This window comes from Lutra lutra, chromosome 10 (assembly GCF_902655055.1).
Source record: "Lutra lutra chromosome 10, mLutLut1.2, whole genome shotgun sequence".
In the NCBI taxonomy this organism is placed as follows: Eukaryota; Metazoa; Chordata; class Mammalia; order Carnivora; family Mustelidae; genus Lutra; species Lutra lutra.
The window spans coordinates 55,149,218-55,171,873 of NC_062287.1; the positions used below are offsets into that span (position 1 = coordinate 55,149,218).

A 22,656-nucleotide genomic window follows, 5' to 3' on the forward strand; every position below is an offset into this window, starting at 1 on the left:
TTAAGATTCTTTCTCCCCACCTCCACCGCCCGCCACCTCTCTCTTTTTCTCCCCCTCATTATCAAAAACCCAAACACCAAACCAAACCAAAACAAAAAATACCAAAAGGAAGGGCCCTCTGAAGGCAGCTTACTCCTCTCAACCTAGAATCTAGAATTCTAGAGTCCCAGGCCCCTACTTTTGGGCAAAGAGAAGGTTCAGAGAAGGTTTAGCCCAAAGTTACACAGCAGGAAGGCTTAGTGGACATTCCCAACAAAGGGCTTTATCTTGTGCATTTATGTCTTAGGGGTGAAATGACCGATCGTAGGGGAAACTCTCGTGGCTGTCCTGATCCCATGCCCCCTCTGCACTCCGTGGCTGTGAGTCCTGTTTTCTGGAGGCCCTTTCCACTCAGCATTCCTGCTCCACTTGCAGTCTTTCTGTGTAACTCTCTAGAGCCTCCTGCTGGGGCCATCTTCCCTCTATGCTGAAAGGAAAGCCAAGGCTTACGGAGGAAAAGGAGCAGGGTCCTCCTGCCCCTGTACTCATTCTGGGATGTGTGCCTGGATTCTGGAACCTCTGGGGGTGGGCAGGAGCGCATCTCTGCAGCTTCAGGCCCTGGGGCACCCTGGGGCCTCACCTGAGCCCTCCACTCTGTGTTGTCAGCACCTGGCCCAGAGCCTGGCTTGTGGTAACTGATGTCCAGAGAAGGTGTGACTTGCAGGGTGAGTGAATGGCTGGTGGCAGACGAGGGTGGCAGGCAGGGGGCTCCACTCCGAGTCACCACTCGACCACAGATGAATATCGGTGTTGCTTCCAGAAAGGAGACAGGATAATAGTCCTTACTCACAGGGTCATGGTGAGGATCAAAAGGCAGCTGAAAGTGGAAACAGATGGTCCAAATGTGCATCAGTGGATGGATGTCTAAACCGATTGTGGTCAGTCCAAACCATGGAGGAGTATTGAGTCATAACAAGGGATGACACAGCGGTGCCTGCTGTGACAGGGACGAGCCTTGAAAACATTGCTCTAAGTGAAGGAAGCCAGTCGCCCAGGTCACACATTGTACGATTCCATTTATATGAAATGTCTACAATAGATCCATCTGTAGCTGCCAGAGGCTGGGGGAAGGGGAGAATGGGGAGAAGAGACTTCCTATGGGTGAGGTATTTCACTGTGGAGCCTTGGAAATGTTTTGGAAATGGAGGAGGTAGGTTTTTTGTTTTGTTGTTGTTGTTGTTGTTGTTGTTTGCACATCTTGAATGTACTAAATGCCACTAATTGTTCACTTTGAAATGCTAAGTTTTATGTTATGTGAATTTCACCTCAATACATTATTTTTTTTTTTAATGGCCAAAAAAAAAAAAAAAAAGACACATCCGGGAGGAAAGGATGATGGAGGTGGGACACGGATGTTGGGGGGAGGCTCCTGGAGGAAGGTGGGGTGAGACTGAACAGCCGTGAAGCGTGCAGGTGTCAAGTGGAAGGCAGTTTGGCAGACTGGTAGGACCAAGGGTTCTAGAATAAGACTGAGGGGATTCAGAGCTCTGTGGCCTTGGGCAGGTTATTTAACCCTTCTGTTTCTGTTTTCTCAGCTGTGAGATGGGAGTAATGAAATTTTTATTATGGGACTCATAATCTTTTATTATGGAAATTATAAAATGTTCCTGAGGATTAAATGCATTAATATTTGCGAAATGCTGAGAACGGTGCTTGGCACAAAGTGGGTACCACATGAATGTTAGCTGCTGTTACTGTCTCTCATTCGCATTTTCATTTATTTGCTCACTTACTGAGCACCAGGCCCGGGCTGTGCCCTGAGGGCAGGGCTGGGAGGGCAGGGAGGTGGGGGCAGGAAGGGGGGGCCCGGGTCCTGTTCTCAGGGGTGCCCTCATATCTGGATGCAGAGTCAGGCCCCGCTGTACCCCACCCCCGAGCCTGTAGCTCCAGCTGTTAATGAAAATCGTGCATCACCTCCCAGTTCTCGGAGCTTCCTGAGCAGGCACTATCTCCTTTAGGACCTGGCAGTTCTCTTTCTTGGCTTTTGAAAACACCTTGGTCTTGGGGGCTGGTGCCTTGGGCTTTCTGGAACGTTAGTAAGTCCCTGGGCCTTGGTTTCCCTGCTTATCCTGGGAGAGGTCCCGCTGTGCTCTGGGGCTGTCAGTGTCTTTTAATCTCCAAACCTGAGCCCATGCTTGGGGTGGGCCTGACATGTCACATCTGTGGAGATTTAATTTATAAAAAGTGGACAGTCTTTTTAGGGCTTGCGTTCTGGACAACTGAGGTAGGGGGTCAAAGAGGGAGTCAGGGGTCTCTCCTGAGCTCCTGCCTTCAAGCTTTTCCTCCTTTTGGGCCTGGCCAGCCCCTGTCGGCCTCCCCTACTCTTCTAGCAGTCATTCAGGCTCAGAGTCTCATGGACTGAAACAGTCTGTTTCTGGCTGCCGCCCATCTCTGCTCTGTCAACCTATCCATGTCGGCACCCTTCCCACTGCCGTCCTCAGCCTATCACTCCAGCATGGTCATATGCCCCATTCCATCCCTGTGACATTCAGTACACACACAATCACCAGGTCCTGGTGACTCCCCTTTACCCCAGGGGCGTCTTGCTCAGCTCCTGTACTCCCCTTCTACCACCTGCATCCCTCAGCTCACCCCCAGCCACCTGCCCTCCTTCCACCTAGAGCTCTGTCTCCACCTGCTGGCTCCCGTACCAGCTGCTTGTCACGGAGGTTGTCCCAGGGCAAAGGAGCAGAAAAGTCATTCCAGGAAGGAGCTTGCTTTCTCTCTTCTTGTAAAAACAAAGTTACATCTTAAGTAGCTTGAATCGGGCTTCCAGAACTCCTCCCTGGTGGTGGGAGGATGGATAAAACAGGCAGCGGCGCTGTGCTAGAGGGCCTCTGGAAGAAAGCAGAGCCAGAGTCAGGCCAGGCAGAGTTCTCTGGCTTCTCAGAAAGCCCTGATGTATTCATATCCCCTCCCCTCTCTCCCAGACACAGACAGCACACTCCTGCACACGTGGACACTGGCTCTCAAGGGTTTGGCACACTGGGTTCAGGGAAGTTTTCTTGGGTAGAACACTCATTTATTCAGCCTTTCATTCATCCATAGGTCTTTGTTCAGTGCCAGGCCCTGTGCCGAATCCTGGGGATATGGAGTGGGGCCAGACCAGGTCCCCGTCTGAGGGCTGGTTCCGGAGGCTGTTGGGCACTCAGAAGCACACAGTGCGGTCTGATAAGTGCCATGCATTCGTTTGCTCATTCAACAAAGGCTTGCTAAGCACCTGCTACGTACCAGGCCCCATTCTAGCACCGGGGCACGGGCCCAGAACAACGAAGGCAAGAACCCTTACCTTTACCAGGCTAGCCTTCTGGCGCTGTGCCATCCCAGAGACACAGTGACGAGAGTTCTCAGGGCACATTTAAAAAGAACTAATATTTATCATTCAATAACTATTTTTAAAAACACAAAATCAGGGGCGCCTGGTGGCTCAGTCATTATATGTCTGCCTTTGGCTCAGGTCATGATCCGGGGGTCCTGGGTTCGAGCCTGACATCCTGGGATTGAGTCCCTCCCTGCTCAGCAGGAAGCCTGCTTCTCCCTCTCCCACTCCCCCTGCTTGTGTTCCTTCTCTCCCTGTGTCACTTTTCATCTGATAAATAAATAATAAAGTAAAATAAAAAAAAATAAAAACACAAACCTTCAGTTTAGACAAGGAGAAGATAGCAATCGTCCATAATTTCATCGCTTTGGAAGAACATTAAAATATTTTTTTTCAGTGTTTGCCTCTCTGCTGTGCATGTGTGCGTACATGTATGTGTGCCGGTGCCCGTGTGTTCAGGCACAATGGTGCTTAAGCTGTCTGTGACATCTGGAATAGTGTCTTTTTTCCTCCAGCATTTCCCTGCCATTAAACCAGCATTAATAAATCCATATTTATTAATGACACACAGAGTTCCTCATGCAAATGCTCCTCAGTTTATCGAACTCTCCCCTTCTTTGGCATGGACATTATTTCTCGTTTTTTTTTGCTATTCCAAATAATGCTGAAACAATTAGTTTCGAAACCACGCAATGACCCTCTGAGGGCAGGATCCTGGAAGTTGCAAAGGTCCCAGGCTCTGCAGCTGCCCGTCCTCCCTCTCCCCTGCAGGCCTTTCTCGCTATGAAGGCTCGGTGCCTTGCCTGTGGGAGAGGAGGTGCCCGCCAGGTCAGTCTCAGTACAAGTTGTTGCATTTCTCCTTGGCTGCATAAAAAATCAGCTGATAACTTAGTAGCTGGAAATAACAACGTTCATTTTTTTTTCTCTCCTGGTTTCTGCGGGTCAGGATGTGGGAAGGGCTCAGTTGGGCACGTCTGGCTCAGGGTCTTGCGCGGTCATGGCTGGCCCTGGGGCTGGAGCAGCTGCGTGCTTGAAGTGGGCTCTTGTTGCTGTCACCCCTGGAGTCCGGCCCTGCCTCCCTTTGTCTCATGGCTCCCTCTCACATGCGGGCGGCCTCCATGTCCGTGTCTCCCCTGGACGAACCATGCCAGCAGAACACATAGGGCTGTCTGCGGGCCTAGGGTTCTTGCCAGTTCTTGACGTACGTGAAGTTGCTCATTGAATCCTTACAGTGGCCCAAGGAGGCAGGTGCTGTTGGGATCTCACTTACCGCTCAGAATGTGCACATGTGGGATCTGAACCCAGAGCAGCCTTATTACTGAGCCTGCCCCCCTCCCCCAACTGGTCTCCCAGTGTCTACTCCAGCCTCTCTGCCCTTCCATTCTCCACCTAGTGGCCAAAGTGAGCACATTTAAGTGTCGTTCCGTTGTTTGCGTCGGTTCCTTGCTGAAACCCTGCCAATGTCTTATCAGGCTGACGATTAAAATCCCGACTGGTGACCAAGGCCACCTGGTGACTGGGTGCTGTTGGTCTTGTCCCCCCCACCTCACACCCCCTCTCCCTCAGCGCCTTCAATGAGACTTGCCCCCGCCTCTGAGCCACTGTGTAATGGGCCACCCTTTGCCCCTTTCCGAGTTTTTACTGCTGCTGCTTCAGCTCCTAGCTCAGACCTCCTTTCCTGAGGAAGCCTTCTTGACTTCCCAGGCTGGTGCGTCACCTATCCTGGGCTCTCGGAGCCCTGTATTTGGCGGCCCTTACTGTAAGAGTCACCGTGTACTATTTGTCGGATGTCTGTCTTTCAGGGCTGTGGTGCTGCACACTTGTGGGTAATGCTGTTGGCATTGTGGTCTGTGCCACGGAATCCCCTGGTGTTGGGCAGTGTGGAGCCCTGCTGTCTTCGCTGCTAGAAGGGAAACATTGGGTCTGTTGCACAAACCTGCCCTAGTCACCATTCATCCCTGGTGGTCAGTAGTGTCTGACATGGAAGTAAATATTTGTGGAATATTATTCATAATAATAAGAGCTATATGTGTTACCAAGCATTAGGCACTACATTTGGTCAATCCTCAGAACAGCCTTATAGGGTAGGCCCTCTTGGCATCCCCTCGTTTTAGATGAGGAAACAGGCTGAGGAAGGGGGAGTTACTTGACTTATGTCCTCTAGTGAGTGGAAGGTTCACCCAAGGCAGACTGGTTCACTCTGATAAAAAAAAAAAAAAAAAAAAAAAAAAAAAAAAAAGAGAAGTATCCCTCAATTCTAGCAGCTTAGAGCTGGTCAGATGAGGGAGAGCCCAGACACACCCCACTGCAATAAAGCTTCTCACACAGTGGTGAGGACGTATGTGCGGGGAGGAGTATGTCCTCTCTCCAGTAGGGAGAGAGGAAGGAGAGAAAGGGCCCCTGGACAGGAAGTGGATTTGCTTTGGGGCCACTCTCCCATTTGGACGCCAGACCTAGCCACATTCTCCTGACCACAGCCTCTGTCTCCCCAGCTCGCTGTCCTAAAATGAAGGCCTGAGGAAAGAAGGTACCAGCCGGGACAGGGATGGGGTGGGACCCTCCTATGTGCCCAAGTCATACCAGAGGCCTCAGCTCTTACTTATGTGGAGACCTGTCCTTAATCTGGTGATTCTCCTGAGAGGAAAACAGATAGGAGAATTTCCATTATACAGGTGAGGGAATGGAATAACCCCGAAAAGTCAAGGGAATGGTCTGAGTCCTAGAGCCAGGACCAGAACCCAGATCCCTGGAAGCCCCTCAGCCCCAGGACTCTCTGTGTGTGTGAGAGAGAGTGTGTGTGGGAGTGTGTGTGTGTGTGTATGAGAGTATGAGTGTGGAGTAGGGGTGGGGGACAAAGATGAGGACTCCCCCTTCCTCAGTCTCCTGGTTCCTCCTGACTCCTTATCCCAGCAGCCTGTCCCACCAGAGGAAAAGACACCCATTAAGGCTCTGTGGACTGTCCCACAGTGCCTGCCAGTCCTGTTTGTCTGGGAGTTCGGAGTCACCTCAGTGCCTGCTCTCCATCCGTTGAATTCCTTGGCTTTCCCACCGGCCTGTGGGCTTTCTGAGGGCTAAGCCTTGACTATACCATCAGGTCAGTTTTGCTGCCCAGTATTTTCTGAGTTTGTGTTCAATCCTGTGTGGAGCCCAGCCCAGCCCAGAGGTTGGTTCAGGGGCTTTGGGAAAAGTCGGTACCTGAGTGGATCTTGAAGGAGCAGTAGGAGTGACCGGAGTCCTTGTCGCCTTCCTCCCTGAGCCCCAGCCCCTGTGGATACAGAGCTGGGCAGGCACTGGTGATTGATGCCCAACCCCCACCCCCCGTGCCAGCTCCAGTCTCTAGCAGGGCTACCCAGTCCCTGAAGATTCCAGAGACTCCAGCCCTGGGTGCCTGCCCAGCCACTGCCCCTCTGAGGCCCCGGCTTCTTTCCCTGTCTCCTTCCTCACAGGTCTGTCTTCTGGGGATTCTGTTTTGGTTGGAAAGAGGAGGCGGAGGTGTTTGCGTGTCTGGCTCTTTCCTCCTTTCTCATTCCTCCTCCCTTCCTCCCTCTTGCCTCTCAAGATGTTTCCTCTGTCAGTCTGGCCGCACTCCAGGCTCCCTGCTCCTCAGTAACCGTCCTCTCTCGCCTGGGGCTTCTGCGGGCTGTGGCTTTCCCTTAATGCCTTCTGTCTCCAGACGAGGGGTCCACGGGACATATCCTTCAGGGTGGGGGGTCCATTGCCTCCATCTTCCCCTCCTGTTTAAAACCCACGTCTCCTGGGAGAGGAGGCTGCAGGCTCATTCTAGTGCTGCCTCCTGCTCCAGGTGTCCCTTTTCCCCTCCAGGCCTTGGTTCCCTGTGGAGCCCATGGCATAGGCAGCCCCTTGGTGTCAGGGCACATAACGTGCCTTGCGTTCATTTCATTGTAGTTTTGTGCTGCTTTGGCAAGGATCTGTGCTCCAGGCATGGGACACTGGGGAGATGCTCCCTCCAGCTAGGCAGTGGCCTGGAGTACAGAATTTGCACTACCCACCCCCCAGCCCCAACCACCTTTTCATGTTCCCAGCTGAGGTCCCATCATTCCCTGAGGACCCTCAAGGACCCCTTCTCCATCTGCCCCTCCTGGTGGAGGTTCACAGGGTGAAACAGACCCATACCTGGGCCTGATGGAGCTCAGCCTGGGCTGTGTAACCTCAGCACATCGCACTGTGTCTGGAACAGGGCAGATAACTCGGTAAATATTTGTAGAATGATTTCTGGAGGAGCAGCCAGTGAACCAGAGTATGGTATGATAGAGGGGTGAGGACGGATAAGGTGCTGAAGGGGCACTTCCTAGTGGAGGTAACGTGTGGTGTTTCAGAATGGGTCATAGCTGGACAGAGAGCAGGGTAGGGAGGGCATTCCAGGCAGAAGGAACAGAGGGTGTGTGATCTGGGGCTGAGGGTAGATACGAGTAAGTGGAAAGAAGGGAGGCTGGAAAGAAGGACCGGGATGTGGGAGGAACCTCTGTTCTGGGGATGGGTGCCCCAGCCTGTTGGAATGGTGCCAGCACTTAGCCCAGTCGTCAGGGTTCCAGGTCTCTGTGCTGTAGGCCTAGGTTTGGGGGGGCAGGCAGGTGGTGGAGCAGGAGGGCCCTCAGGGCTTTCGAGGCCTTGCTGGGGCTTGGGACTGTGTGAACCCGAGGCCACTAGCTCTGTTCCCCTGGGCCGAGCAGGTCATGGGATTAGAACCTGTCACGGCCAGCTGGATGAAGCAGGCTTGTGACAACACTTAAGTTAGAACCAGGTTTAGCTGCGGTCTCCATAATTTCCTGGCTGGAACCCTGAGCAAATCACCGACTTCTGTGTGAGAGATTTTCTCTTCAACAGAGATAACACAAGCTGCCTCTCAAGACCGTTACAAAAATTAAGGTAACCTGTGTAAAGTTTTCCTTTTTCCTCCCAGTTTCTCCCCTTCCACGCCCACACTCCTTCTTGGCAGGGCTGGCCCTTTGCACTGGGGGCCTGGGTCCGCTGGCAAGGACGCAGGATATTCTCAGCGCTGATAGCCCATCTCTCCTTCCACAGCACCCTGGATTCCGCAGGCCTCAAAGTGTGCATTCCTCTGGGTAGCGGTTCTCAGCATCTCAGGGCCACTGTGTCTGCAGTACCTCTAAAAAGGCAACAGTTGGAAATGCACATTCCCAGACCCACCTTTCCCCCTCCCCACCGAATGGGAACTCAGAAGGTAGGGCCCAGCAAACTGGGTTTTAACAAGCCTCCCATGTGATTCTGACCCATGCTCAGGTGTGAGAACCTTTCCCAAAGGAGACTGATGCCCAAGGGCCTCTCAGCCAGAGGAGCCTGGGTTTGGGTCAGGAGTCAGAGCATGGGAGTGCTTCCGGGTGGGTGACCTGTACAGTCACCTAGAGCCCCAAGCTCAGGAGGCCCTCTGGATTGGTTAAATGCTCTTCTGTCACTGTCTTGACATCTGAACAAGGGGCCCTGCATTTCCATTTGGTACTGGGTGCGCAGATGACTTAGCTGGTTCTAGGAGCTGGTCCCAGCCACGGGCCAGGTTAACTGGGTGTCCTCGGGGAAGTCGCTGTCTCTCTTGGTCTCACGTGCTCATCTATACAGGAGGATGAGAACCCCCACATCCTAGTAATCGCAGGATTCAGCACGAAGCTTGGGCTCAGCAGTCAGCCCGGTGCTCGGCCCAGGCCAGTGTAGAGTGGCCTGCCGAGGCCACGTGCCAGTTCTAGGCATACCCCTGGGGAAACCAGGGCAGCACACAGACCCTGTCCTTGGCTTCATGGAGCTTTCAGTCTGGAGCAGGGAGATGGCGAGAGTTCCCACTGTGAGGAGTGCCCTGAGAATGCCTGAGGGGGCGCTGACCTACTTGGGGGGGGTCACCAAAGGCTTTATGAGGATGTACCCAATGAGCAAATATCTGAGATGGAGTGGATGTGAACTTGGCGTGGGGGGTGGACAGCCTTATCAGGATGGAGGCAACAAAACGCCATGTGCTGTGTTCATAGTTACCAACAGCGGATCTCTGGGGAGGCTGAGGTGAGGGGAGAGGGCCTGGAGGGAGGTGATGGGCCACAGGGGCCACAGGCGGCTGGTCAGGAAGCTGGCTGCCTTGGGGCCGGATCATGGCTCTGGCTTCCTCCCCTGGACCCAAGGCTTTAGAATAGGAACAGCCCTTGCCCAGAGGCCTCCTGGAGCAGTAGGAATGTGGCCTTGCCAGCTCCCGTGGCTGGCAGGTTATTGACCCTCCACAAACCTCAGCTTCCTCTTCATCAGAATGGCCCTCCTAGTCCCCTCAGGTGGCTGTGGTGAGTGAGGTGTAAGCAAAGTGACAGCCCAGAAGCCCAGCACAGTGCTGCCTGTGGGAAGTGGATTGTTCCCTCCGGGAGGGCAGTGCGGCGCCCTGGTTTGGATCAGGAGCCCCTATAGCCCAGGCTGACTCCCTTGGGGTAGTCCTTTCTTTAACGAGAAGGAAAATCAGGCTGGTAATCCCCTTCCTAGAGACGATCCGATGAGATTAAGAACTAACCAGCTTTGGGGGCCCAGAAGCAGCGGCTTTGCAGACAGCTGAGTATCCTTCTGTCTGGGTGTCCCCCACCTCGGGGTCCAGCCTGGGTTCAATGAAACCCACCGGCTATATCACAGAGAGGGATGAGCTCCCCCAGCCAGTGTCCTGAGTCCAGTCCCTGCTCTCTCAATGGTGAGAGCGGCTTTCACCTCACGCAGGCCTCCCAGCACCAGGTCCTGTCCATGCGTTCATCAAGAAAGGCACTGTTATTTCCATTCTATCGATGAGGATCAGAACAACTCGTTCCTTGCCCAAGGTCACCCAGCTTGTGAGTGGCAGACCCCAAACTCCTATAGTGACACAGTGTGGAGCCAGGGGCGAGTCCTGTCCTTCTTTGGGCCTCCGTGCCACTACGTGTGTCCTAAGGGGTGGGCCCTAACGTTTTTAGAGACCCCATCAGCCCCACTGCCCTGGGGTCTGCACTTCTGGGAGGACCCACTCCCCCACGAAGATAACCCACCACACTCTGTGCCCCATCCAGGGTGCTGTTCCTTTACTGTGTAGGAAATGACTAGCTCACTCGGGCCCTCTCAGCTCCAGTCTGCCAGGCCTCCTGCTGCTGAGGGCTGACGTCTGGCTTTGCTCCCTCTCCCTTACCCACAAAGAGGAACAGGTGTGGCCAGGACCTATGGTTTTTCCACCATGAGTGTGTGTGGACTGGGCTGGTGAGGCAAGAGCCTCTCTCCTGTGGGAGAGTCCAGAGTTGTACAGAATTTGGTGTCTTCAGGGAAGTAACCACGGTCAGTGTGGCTGGAGGGCGTGTGTGTGGTGGGGGGACAGGAGTGGGTGGGTTCAGACTGTGAAAGGTTTGCAGGGAGCCATAAAGGGGTTTGAGGCCAAGGAGAGACTCAACAGGTACGCATCAAGCCTGACAGAAAATGTCAGCGACAAGAGACACAGAGTTCAGTAGCCATTGTTCATGGTTTCCTTACGTTGATGGTCACAAACACGCGGATTCCTCTTCTTACCAGCTATGAGAACTTGAGGCCACCACTAACCTCCAGGGCCTCATTTTCCCCACTAGTCCTGTGGGAAGAAGGATGAGGAGTCTTCCTCTCAGGGGTTTTATCAGGAGCAAAGAGAGATAATGGGGAGATTTCATCTAATCTTGGTTAATCCTGCAAATTCTCGGCCTACTCAGCCCAGCTGCGTAGCCAGGGCCCTTCCTCCCTGTCATAGGCCTTCCCTGCTTCATGGTTTGGGGCAGGGTAGGACTCAGTCACTGGCTCCAGAAGGCCCCAGCCATAATACAGTTCTTTGTAGGCATAGCTTTACCCTCCCCAGATCCCATCCTTCCTCTGTCCTCAACCTTGACCCTGCAATAGTAGACCCCTACCTCCCTCTCAGACTTTCCCCCAGCCTTGAAGCCCTGGCCAAGGGGCTCCCAGCCTTCATAGCCCCTGGAGAGTCCCAGTAAGGCTAGTGTGGTGTGGGAGGGAGCATGCAGGACCAGAGGAAGTCACGTGCCTTCCCTGAGGCTGTGTCCCCATCTGCAAAATGGGAATGGGACGATTAGTCTCCTATTGCTTCTATAACAAATTACCAGAGATTTAGTGGCCTAAAACAGCACATATTTCTTCTCTTACAGTTCTGGAGGTCAGAAGTTCTCAAGTAGGTTGGTAAGGTTGTGATCCTTCTGGAGGCTCACGGGCAGAATCCGTTCCTTTGCCTTATCTAGCTTTTGCAAAGCTGCCTGCATTCTTTGGCTCCCGGTAAAGCCAGCAACATAGCATCTTCCAATTTCTCTCTCGACGCTTCCCTCAGCACAAAGTCGTCTCTTCTCTCTCTGACCCTGCTGCCTCCCTCTTATAAGGAGCTTTGTGATGACGCTGGATAATGCAGGGGAGTCGCCCCATCTGGAGATCCTTAACTAAATCACACCTGCGAGGTCCCTTTTACCATGTAAGCTACCCTAGTCACAGTTCCAGGCATTCGGATGTGGGCATCTCAGGGGGCCATTCGTCAGCCTGCCACACATACCTTGCAGGGTGGTTGTGAGGATTAAGGAGATAAGAAATGTGAAAGCTTCCAACAGTGCCTGGGACATGGCAGTCAGTCTCCAGACATGCTTCTTTGACCTCCTCTCTCTGTGCCTCTGTCTCCCCATCCATAAAAAGAGGCCCATTCCAGCCCCAGCAGTTAGATCCCACCTTCATCTAGAGCAAGTGGTAAGGACAGGCAGACTGTGCCCTTAGCCCAGCCTGGGCTTCAGCGGAAGCAGCAGAATGGAGCCCTGCCTCCAGGACGCCCCCAGTGGCCCTCGGAAAAGCCCAAAGCCCATCTTCTCCTCCTCCCTCTCTGGGGCAGGCCTCTGCCGGTTCCTGGCCTGCTGTGCATTTCCCAGCATTCCCAGGGATGGCTGATGGGAAAGGCTGAGCTCACTGCTCCCTGGGGAGGGCAAGGGCTGGAGGGAGGAGAGGGAGCGGCTGGCGGCAGCTGTGGGAGCTGAGGAGAGGATAGGATATTTGCAGTGGGAGAGTCGAGGTTATCAGCGTTCAGGGGGACAGGGGGCGCCTCCAAACTGGGCCTCCCAGAAGCTCAGCTCTTCCTTGGCCTCCTCTGAAGGCTGCTCTGTCCCACTGCCGGCCACCCTGCTGAGGGGCCTTGGGCTCTCTGGAGGAGAATGCACGTATGTTGGGGCTGGGAGGAGGACATCACAGACCAGCAGGGTCAGGGAATGAGGGGCTGTTTCCCAACAGGAATAAGAATACCACCCTCTTTATGGGGAGAGGCTATCTCGGCCAGCATCCCTCCTTTACTCCTACACTCTCCCCCAGAAATTGGCCCCCATTTACCATTGGGCTCATCATCTGTCTTCCCTGGACCTTATTTTCCTTATTTGCATGTGCGTGAGGGGCAGTGGGAGAGGGCAGGTAAGAACACCACTATGGGATTTGAGAGAATTGAATGAGATAGTGATTTTGGAATGATCTGGAAGCATACAGTCTGCTCTAGAAGGATGTGTAATTCCACGCATACGCACATCACTTCAGTGTTCTCTCTTCACCTTGATGACCCGGCAAACTCTTAATCATTCTCCAAGTCCCATCTCACATGTCGCCTGTTCTCTGTGACTTCCAAGCCACTCCCTGGAATTACTGTCACCTTCTTTACAACTGTCTCTCACAGTCCCTTTGCAGGGTTGTTTTTTGGTTTGCGCCTTCTACCTCCCCTACCACATGTGGGCCGTGTGTTCACCCCAGACCCCCTCTGCTTCTCAGGGTCCCCATAGTTGCGGTAGAATAGAGGCAGGATGGCGAAGGCTGGGCAAGCTGGCCTCCTGGGGTCTGGCTGGGGCAAGGTCCCCATGGGGCAGTCCGATCCTCAGAATGGAGCAGGTCCCCACAACCAACTCCATCAGATTTACAAGCATCTGGGTTGGGCAGCCAGAGCTGTTTCTAAAGTTGTCACTCCAGACAGATGGGTGGCTAACGAAGGAGTCCCACACTGTTCCTCCTGGCAGGCTTCTCACACTTCCCGGGACAAAGAAAGGGAATCCCAAGGAGCAGGTGGAGGGTTTGGGTTGGGTATGGAGGTGTTGATTACCAAGCCCCAGGGTGTGGTTCTGGGAGAGGTTTGGAGATGCCCCGAGGGCTCCTTCCTGCTTGTGGCCTCACTGAGGACAGCTGCTCTTTGCTGGCCTTGTTGTGCCCACCTGATCCGTAGGCCTCTGTGTTCTTGAAAGTAATGAAAATGGATTTCTTAAAAATGCTTGCTAATTCAGCCTTGTTCTCATAATAGGCCTCTGTCTCTGGCCTCCTAGGAACTCCTCATACCCATTACCTCCTCTCAGCTGCCGAGGCCCGTCAAGGAAACGTGACCGGGATTGAGAGCTGGTGAGCCAGTTGAGGCCAAGGTGGGCAGGAACCTGCCCAAGGCCACTCAGCGAGTTTGTTTATGGTGGTGGTGGCGGTTAGTATTTTCACCACTTGCAGGGCTCTAGCTGAGTGCCAGGGCCTCATCTAACCCTGCAGACAGCTGAAGTCCAGGCTGATGAAGCCACCCGTCTTCTGCCTGACCTCAAGCCGCTAACCCCTTTGATGGACCTTCTCTGTGCCAAGGGCAACCCCCTCCCCGGAGCAGCTCCCAGCCTGGGCGGGGTGGACATCAGTGGGTCCTGCCCACCACCACGCCCACCAAGGTGCAGGAGATAGGTGCCCTCAAGGGACTAAGGGAATAATGGCTTCTCTTCCTTGATTTGTCCTCAAGATTAAACATGAGAAATATGCAAAGTACCTAGCACATAACAAATACATGAGAAATCTTAAACCGATTGCTATTATGGGTTTTTCTTATTTTCTAAATTTTAATAAAACTGCTCAATTAGAAGTTTCAAAAGAAGGAGAAGTGTAAGTGTGCCTGGGTGGCTGCGTCCATTAAGCATCTGACTCCTGATTTCAGTTCAGGTCACGATCTTATGGTGGTGAGATCAATCCCTGCATCGGCGTCAGCTTGAAATGGTCTCTCTCTCTCTCCTTCTGCCCCTCCCCTGGCGCACAGGCGCACTCTCGCTCACTCTCTCAAAATAAATAAAATCTTTTAAAAAAAGAAAGGAGAACTGTATTTTGAGAGGATTGAGAAGCTTGTGTTTTACAAATCTGTAATATTATTCTTTGAGATGACCTCTTAAATCCTGAGAATACCACAGTATGTCCAATAATGAATGTATTTGGTTTGGAACACAGGATAAATTATATCTTTCGAGGGGCACCTGGGTGGCTCAGTGGGTTAGGCCTCTGCCTTCGGCTCGGGTCATGGTCTCAGGGTCCTGGGATCGAGCCCCGCATCAGGCTCTCTGCTCAGCAGGGAGCCTGCTTCCCTTCCTCTCTCTCTCTCTCTGCCTGCCTCTCTGCCTATTTGTGATCTCTGTCAAATAAATAAATAAAATCTTAAAAAAAAATTATATCTTTCGAAAGTATATAAGTCTTTTAAAATTCAGAAGCACTGTAATTATATTTTCACTTCTTAATTGATGAAGCAGATGATTTGAGCTGCTTCCGTTTTTTCTCTTCTGCTCTGTGATGTTGGACAAGTTACTTAACCTATTTGTCTCTAAATTTCATCCTGTGTAGAGTGGGAATAATGAGAGTATCTACCTTACAGGGTTCTTGTGAGGTTTAAATGAGTTAATATAGTGTTTACAATAGCACTGGGCTTGTATTAAATGCAATAAATAGAATTTATAGTAATAATAACAAAATATACCCAGGTTAAGTTACCAGATTAAGGTGGCTTTTCAGCGAATATGTATTCAGCAGACATTTACTGGGTGCCGGCCCTGGGCTTGTTGGGGCCTTGGCCTCGGGTCTCCACTGCTCCCTCCCCCTGCGCAGTGGCCTGGGCCCCCCCGCTCCATTTCCACATCTTGCTCCTAGCTCCCAGGGCCCCGGGTGAGGCTAAGCTCATAAAAAGTGTCGGCAAAGCACTTTGTGGATCGATGCTAACTAATAGCGGCTCCCGGAGCTGGCACATGTAGGGAAGAGGACCGTGAAGGCGGCTTGGACCAGGCTCAGGGATGGCACCTGGCCCTCAGGGAGGATATTAATGTCCTCACGGCGGGACCTGTCCTTCCTCTCCTGTGCCTCCTGCCACTGTAGCCAGCAGTGGGTGCTGATTTGGGGGCTGGGGGGGCATTAGTGGCCCCAGGGGGAAGAGGTTTTTCCAGCTGGCAGCAGAGGCAGGACCAGAGACCCAGGGAGCTTACGCATCTGGTGGCGTCCAGGCCAGAGCTGGGTGCCCAGCTTGTCCTAGGCATCCTCCTGTCAGGGCTTTCCTTGTCACCCCCTCAAAATCGCTTGAGAAGTCAACATTCCTGGATTGGGACAGATGGCCTCTGGCCTCCATCCAGACACATGGCTATCTTAAGTACGGCAAGGCTGCTTTGGGTCGGTGGAGAGCATGAATGGGAGGTGGTGTGAGACCCTGCACAAGGAACCATTGGGCAGAACTCCCCCTGATTCTGCCCCCAGAGGGAAGCCCTTCTCTGTGTCTTTGACTGAATGAAATCTGTTCCGAGGACTGTTGTGGGGGCAAGCAGGTGGGGGGTGTGCCCTCTGGGAGTTCCTAGTCTAATGGAGGAGGCATGGCCCCATCTTCCAGGAGAGAGACTCCTGTCTGATGGTGGGGGGATGTGGCTCCTATTTTCTGGGGCTCCCCACTTAATGGAGGGGAAATAGCTCTCTTGTCCACTGGCAGCTCGTTGTTTAAGAAGGAGGCATGATCTTTGTCCTGCAAGAACCTCTAATGATTGAAAGTCACAGCCACTTCCCTCAGGGGATATCTTTATTTGGTAGAGGAGATCTGCTTTTGCCCTCAGGAGGGTCTCTTGCCTGATGGGGGAGGCTCATCTTGTCACTCAGGAAGGCCCATTGATGGCCTCTGCCCTTGTCTCCCTCCTCCCTGCTTACCCGCCCCCCGCCCCAGCATGATTTATGGGGTGCATAGATCTACAGGCAATAGCCACAGAAGGCTGGGCCATGTATGTTGTGGGGGGCCGCTATAGGGTAGGGAGGAAGGGAAGAAGAGGGACTACAGAGGGACTTCATAGCAAGTGAGGGTGACATGGAAGGCTTCCCAGTAGAAGCCTTATGTCCCTTATGGGACAGTCTGATGCACAAGAGGTGCCTGGCTGTGATAAGTATCCCCTGGGGGATAATGGATAGAGGCTCCCCTGGGCTGGGAAGGAACACTTGAGAGGTCACTCCAGGGAGCCCCTGTTCATGCAGGCCCAACTGCTGGGGTGGACGGGCCCCAGGGAGACCCTCACCTTCTGTCTGTACACAGCTGAGTGCGGTCAGCCCAGAGACATCCGCCCTCCAAGGCCCGAGAAGCCCAGAGGAGGAGAGGAAACAGGACGCGTATCAGGAACGCCTTTTCCTTTTCTTTGTAACTAACCCCCTCACTCGGGGCTGGGGAGAGCTGAAGGGCCTGCCCTGGCCTGGCTGTTGCTGCCTCCAGCCCCCAGCTCTGGGTCCTACACACACAGCCTTACCCGCCCCCTTGGCTGCTGCTTCTGGGCCGGTCCCTCACTTCACCAAAATTCAGGACTCTCATCTGTAAAATGGGGTAAGAATTCCTATCTGCCTCACATGGAAGTTTGGTTTTTTTCCTCTCTGTGTAGGATTTACATAACTTATTCCTTTATTCCTGAGGTGGACATTGAGCACCTGGGAGCTTTGGGTTGGGCAGGGGCATGGAACAGAAGCAAGGAACAGATGTGGACAGACAGGAAGTTCATGTGGGACTTGTCTGAGGAGCTGGAGGACATCTGAGTGGAGATGTCACAAAGCTGGTGGGTGTGGGGTCAGAGAGGATCTGGCTGGAGATGGGGTTTGGACTCACCAGCCTTGAGTGGCAGCCAAGTGGCTGGGTGGGTGGAGTCACCCAGGGAACTGCTTGTCATGGGAAGGAGTGGAGGGCCAGACCCTGGAGGCCACAGCCCTCAGGGCTCAGCGTACAGAGAGCTGGACACAGAGCAGGGATGGGGAACCATGCAGCCAGGGCTCCAGTGACCAAGAGGCTGGTGGGGAGGTGGTGTGTGGGGAAGGGCCGGCCACAGAGGATGAAGAGGGAGGAAAGGTGAAGGTACTGAGACATTGAAGAAGGTTGTCAGTCAGACTGGCATTCTTTCACTGTTTGCATGATTTCAGATACTTTTGGTCTCTGCCGACCAGAAGGCTCCTTATGTGTGTGTTTGTGTGGTGTGTGTACGGCCTGTGTGTGGGGATATTGGAGTGAGATATGTGTTGCAGGCATGAGTGGTGTGTGTGTGGTATGTGTGTCTGTGGGGTCCGTGTGCGTCTGAGGTGTGGCGCACATATGATGACATGTGTGGTGTAGGTGGCAAGTGTGCACAGTGAGCGTGTGCTGTGGCATGTGTGAAATGTGGGTGCTTTCTGTATGTGTGGTGTGCGTGGTGTCTGTAGGTGTGGGTGAATTGTGTGCAGTGTTTGTGTGGTCTCTGTGGGTATGTGTGGGGTGTCTGTGTCTATGCGTGTGTGTGTATGGTGTGCATGGCACTTGTGTGTATGAGGGGTGTAGAGTTCGTGCACATTTGGATCCTGGTTCCACATTTCAGAAAGCAGGCTGGTGCTGAGCCATCTACCTGGGCTGGAAACTGACCAGCATCTCCCAGGCTTGTGAATTCCCTTCTTTACTTAGGGTTACACCCAGTGGTGTACTGACAACAACTGGCTGTCTAGAAGACAACAGAGGAGGTGTGGTGGTACTTGCCACGAAGTTCTCCCACCAAGGAGTTCGCACTACTAAAGTGATGTCATTGAACGTGGGGATGGGGAGAGATGCGCGGTAGGACACCATCCGACGGCATTCCCACGGCGACATAAGTAGCCTCAAGAGCATCGTAGGGAAATTTAGTGAAATTACAGTAATGATAAGTTTGGAGTATGTATTCCCTTTGTTTTAATACAATTTATTTAACTCTAAGTTTAGAGCAGGATTTCTCACTATCAGTACCATGAACATTTGGGCTGCAGAATCTTGGCGGTGGGAACGGGGCTGACCTGTGTCTTGTGCAGGCGGCATCCCTGACCTCCACCCACCGGATGCCGCTAGCGCCCATCCTCCAGAATGTCTCAGACGTTGCCAAATGTCCCCGGTGGGGGGGGGGGGTGGGGTGGCGCATTCACCCCGCAGTGGCGAGCCGTGGCAATGGCTCTGTTCAACCCATACGAGCCTCCTCCTGCAAGTCACAGGCACCTTGTCTGGCTAAATATGAGACATGGCTTTTTTCCCTTAGAATTCTTTCTCAGAGAAGAGCTGCCACCCAAGGCCATAGCTTTCAGTCTGGACAGAGCCCCTGACCACAGAAGGTGCTCAGCCTCTGACCCGCCCCTGGAGAGGTCAAGACAGAGTCCAGGATGCACTCCCATAGCCATCGGCTCTGCTGTTTTATGACCCACTAGAAGGAAAAAAGTAATGCTTCTGAATTACTGTCTCATTTTGATATGTTATTATATGATCCTAAAAATTTGTATGTGCGAATTGGCAAAACAAAACAAAACAAACCCAAACAAATGAAACTTCAAATAAAGTCTTCCTCTGGGGACATCTGACTGCCTTGTGTCTGAGGCCGCCCTGTGTGTCCCGGGCTCCCGCTGAGGCCCACGCGCCGCGTCTCCTCCTGCTGGCCGGGCTGCCCACCTCTGATTCGCCACTTGGCCCTGGTCCTGTTTCTCCCCAGCTTCATGTTTGGGGGTTGGCTCTCTTTGATTCCTTTATTCATTCATACAGAATATTTATTTAGCACCAGCCATGTACCAAGGAAAGTAAATGACTGAAGGAAGAGGCTTCTGATCTCTGCAGTTTCTCAGTGTTGCATGACTGTCTCCAAGGAGAGGTGGGATACAAGCCAGTGCGGATGCTGAGGGAACATGGGCGCTGGATAGGGGAGGGGAGGGACAGGTGCTAATGTGTGTGGGTGGCTGTTTTGTGCCTGGAACCGAGCTGGACATTATACATCCTCTCATTCCGCCCTCCCACTGTGCTTTTGAGGGAAGCTTTGTTTATTTGTGGAGCATCTGTCTTCCTGCTCCAGAGTGTAGGTACCCTGGGGACAGGGCGCAGGGGCCTAGATCTCCTGGAGGTAAGAACTGTGGCAGGCTCAGAGATTGGAAAATAAAAGGAAGAAAATAAAGGAGGGAAGGAAGATGGATAGAAAAAGGGGAGATGGGAAAGAGGCAGGAGAGAGGAGCCAGCACAGTCCCTCTGGAGATGAGAGCAGTCAGGGAAGGCTTCTCAGATGAGGTGACATCGGGAAGAAAGGATTGCAGTTGGGAGAACAGATGAAAAGGCTAGTACAGAAAGAAGAAATAGGGCATGTCCCCAGAGATTTCTGAACTGTGAGGGTCTAAACTGGGAAGAGAACATTACAAACTATTGTTTTCCATCTGAGACCAAGAGGAAGACAGACAACTAAAAAAACTTGCCTGTCTCCAGCGAGGGTAACACAACTATCTCTTCCCACCCCAAGGCCTTCTCACTCAAGGGACATTTAGGCAAGAACTCTCCCCTGGGCGCTGGAGGGGAGGGGAACAATGATAACAACAATCATCACATTACCAATCATGTTGGCTTCCTTTTATCAGTTCCCTGCTGTGTACCAAGTCCTTATATGTGTCTTCGTGCTGTGTGGTAGATACCGCCCCATATTCCAGACAGGGGAAAGTATGCCTCAGAGAGGTGCTAAACTCACCCAAGGACACACAGGATTCCGGCCGGGTCTGCCTGCTTTTCTGCGGCCAGCAGCCTTCCCTAAGCTGAAAGAAGCCTGGAGAGTATTCAGGTGCGGTCTGTGGGCTCTTTGGGATCCAGCTGCCAGCCCGCTTGTTGAAATTTTTATTAGCCTTTGACGTTCAGATCTCCAGTTTCTTAGGTTACCAGCAAATGCGCCACGCTTCTTTAAGAAACTCTCCTCTCTCTTCAGGGCCACCTGGTGGGCCCCCTCCTTCCTGACTCGGCACCCTGTAGATCTGGCTCAAGGCTGGAAAAGGGAACCTGGGAATGCAAGCAGAAGGGGGAGGGGTTGCTGTCAGCCCAGAAGCCCATGGGAGGTCCAGAGGCTGGGGGCATGACTTGGTCAGAGCCCCCATCCACCACCCTTGCCCCGCAGCCCTGCCAGACACGCCGCGCCCTCTGGACACGGGAGCCTTGCCAGGTGTCGAGCTGCTGCGATAGGACAAGAGCACCAGGAACCTGGGGTTCCCCTCCCTGTCTGGGACTCTGTGCATGTGGGCGAGTCTCTCTGAGCCTATTTCCTGGCCTCCGCAGGGACCCTTCCCTCCCTTGGGTTGTGATTTCTCCATCTGGGGAATGAAGCAAGCTGTAGTGTGCTCCCTCAGGCTCCCCAGATCTGTGAAATGAGGGTGACATTTCCTGTCTTCCTGCCCTTTCCCCCTCCTGGGCTGTCCTGAACTGCAGGTGCACTAATGGTAGGTAAACAGGCAGGCGATGTTCTGACACAGGGCGGGGTGTTCAATTTTGCCAGAGCGGACGAGCTTGTACATAAATAACTCTGCTACCAGAGAGCGTGTGATAAGGGCCCTAGAAACCTCTTTGCTGCCATAGCCACCTGCTCTTCATGCCTCCCTGCTCCCTGATGGCTGCTCTCACACCCAGAAAGTGGGTCAGAATGTAGGGCAGAAGGAATGCCCCCTTGTGTTGTCCCCACCCTGCCCAATTGAGTCCATGATTGCCTACTGGGCCAGGGATAGAGGAAATTTATGGGGTTGGGGGCACGTCTGTGTCCAAAATACAGTCCTGGCCCATCATTCTCCCTCCCCCAAAGGCCCAAGGCTCCCTATTGCCTTCTGGTTATGGTTCAAGTTCCTTAGCTTGGCATTCAAGGCCCTTCACACCTAGCCCTGGGCCTGGTGGATGGAGGTGCTCCATGACTCTTTGGGCCATGAGTGGACCTTTCTCTGGCCTGTCCTCCTCCCTGGTGCTCCTCCCAGACCTGCAGGACACACAGTAGCCACACCAGGCTGCCAACTGCCTCCTGAGCACCACGTGGACTCAGTCGCCCTTTCCAGACCTTGGACTTCATCTCTGACCTTTCCTCAAGGTCTTCCTCATTGCCCCATCCTCCCTGGAAGCCTTTTCTGACTCGCCAGACAGAACCACACGATCCCACTTAGAAGGTAGTGTGAGTGGTTAAAAGTGTGTGATCTCTGGAGCCCGACGGCCTGGGCTCCAGCATCTAGCTATGCCCCTTACTAGCTGTGTGACTTTGGGAAAATGAGACTGTCTTTCTGTGTCTCAGTTTCCGCATCTCTGAAATGGAGATGGAGTCGTACCTCCTTATAATGTTGTTGGAGGAACACAAGAGCTGATATTTATGATGCACTTAGAGCAGTCCCTGGCACCTGGTTTCTCTCCAGGGTGAGTTTTCCGATGTTGTTTGAAGATTGAGTAATATTTGAAGGTCTTCCCCCATTCACTGTATTCGTTGCATTTTATTTCACCGTGAATTTTCGGACGCTCATAAAGGAGTGAATTGTAAGCAGTACTCTTCCAGTTCACTGGTAGTGAACCCACATTCGTGGGTAGTCCAGGATAAGGTTCCTGATATTAACTAAGTAAAACAAGTTCTATCTGATATTGAGTAAGACAAGTTCTGTCTAAATGATTCCCTGTAAGTGGGGTTTCTCTCCGGTATAATTTTCTGATACCGACGTCATGACTTTGGATGTTATTTATTGGAGTCTTAGGTTTCTCCTCCGGGAAAAGTAGGAGTGTTTAGATGGAATAACATAATATCTTTTTTTAAATAAAGATTTTATTTATTTAATTGATACACACAGAGAGAGGGCACAAGCAGGGGATGCTGCAGCTAGAAGGAGAGGGAGAAGCAGGTTCCCTGCTGAGCAGGGAGCCCGATGCAGGGCTCGATCTCAGGACACTGGGATCGTGACCTGAGCCCAAGGCAGACGCTTAACGGACTGAGTCACCCAGGTGCCCTGGAATGACATAATATTTTAATGTGTGTGAAGTGCTCACCATAGCGCCTGACTAATGCATGGTGGCCATCGTACGTGGTGGGTTCCTCTAACTTGACTATGCCATCCATGGTTGTTGGTCAGCAGGGACCACGAACTGCTCGCCTTAGTGCCCCCAGAGCCTGGTGGTGGCAGGGGCTGTGTGAAGGTGGGCAGGTGAGTGATAAGCTTTATCAAAGCTGAGTAGAGGAGACCTGTTTGGGATACATCAGTTGTATTCTTGACTT

General features: G+C 52.8%; 1 protein-coding gene across 5 annotated transcripts in view; it reads left to right on the forward strand.

Moving 5' to 3' along the window:
• The window catches only part of ARRB1 (arrestin beta 1), a 69,720-nt gene that overhangs the window by 18,210 nt on the left and 28,854 nt on the right, over positions 1-22,656 (forward strand). For 2 of the 5 annotated variants that reach the window (XM_047691557.1, XM_047691559.1), the window contains exon 1: positions 17,461-17,492. The exons of 1 other annotated variant lie outside the window; for it this stretch is intronic. In XM_047691557.1, the coding sequence (XP_047547513.1) occupies positions 17,476-17,492 (17 nt within the window). In that variant the 5' untranslated portion in view covers positions 17,461-17,475. Of the gene's footprint in view, positions 1-16,833; positions 16,980-17,460; positions 17,493-20,086; positions 20,218-22,656 lie in introns of those variants that run through there. 2 more of the 5 variants (XM_047691561.1, XM_047691558.1) reach the window with 2 other exon arrangements.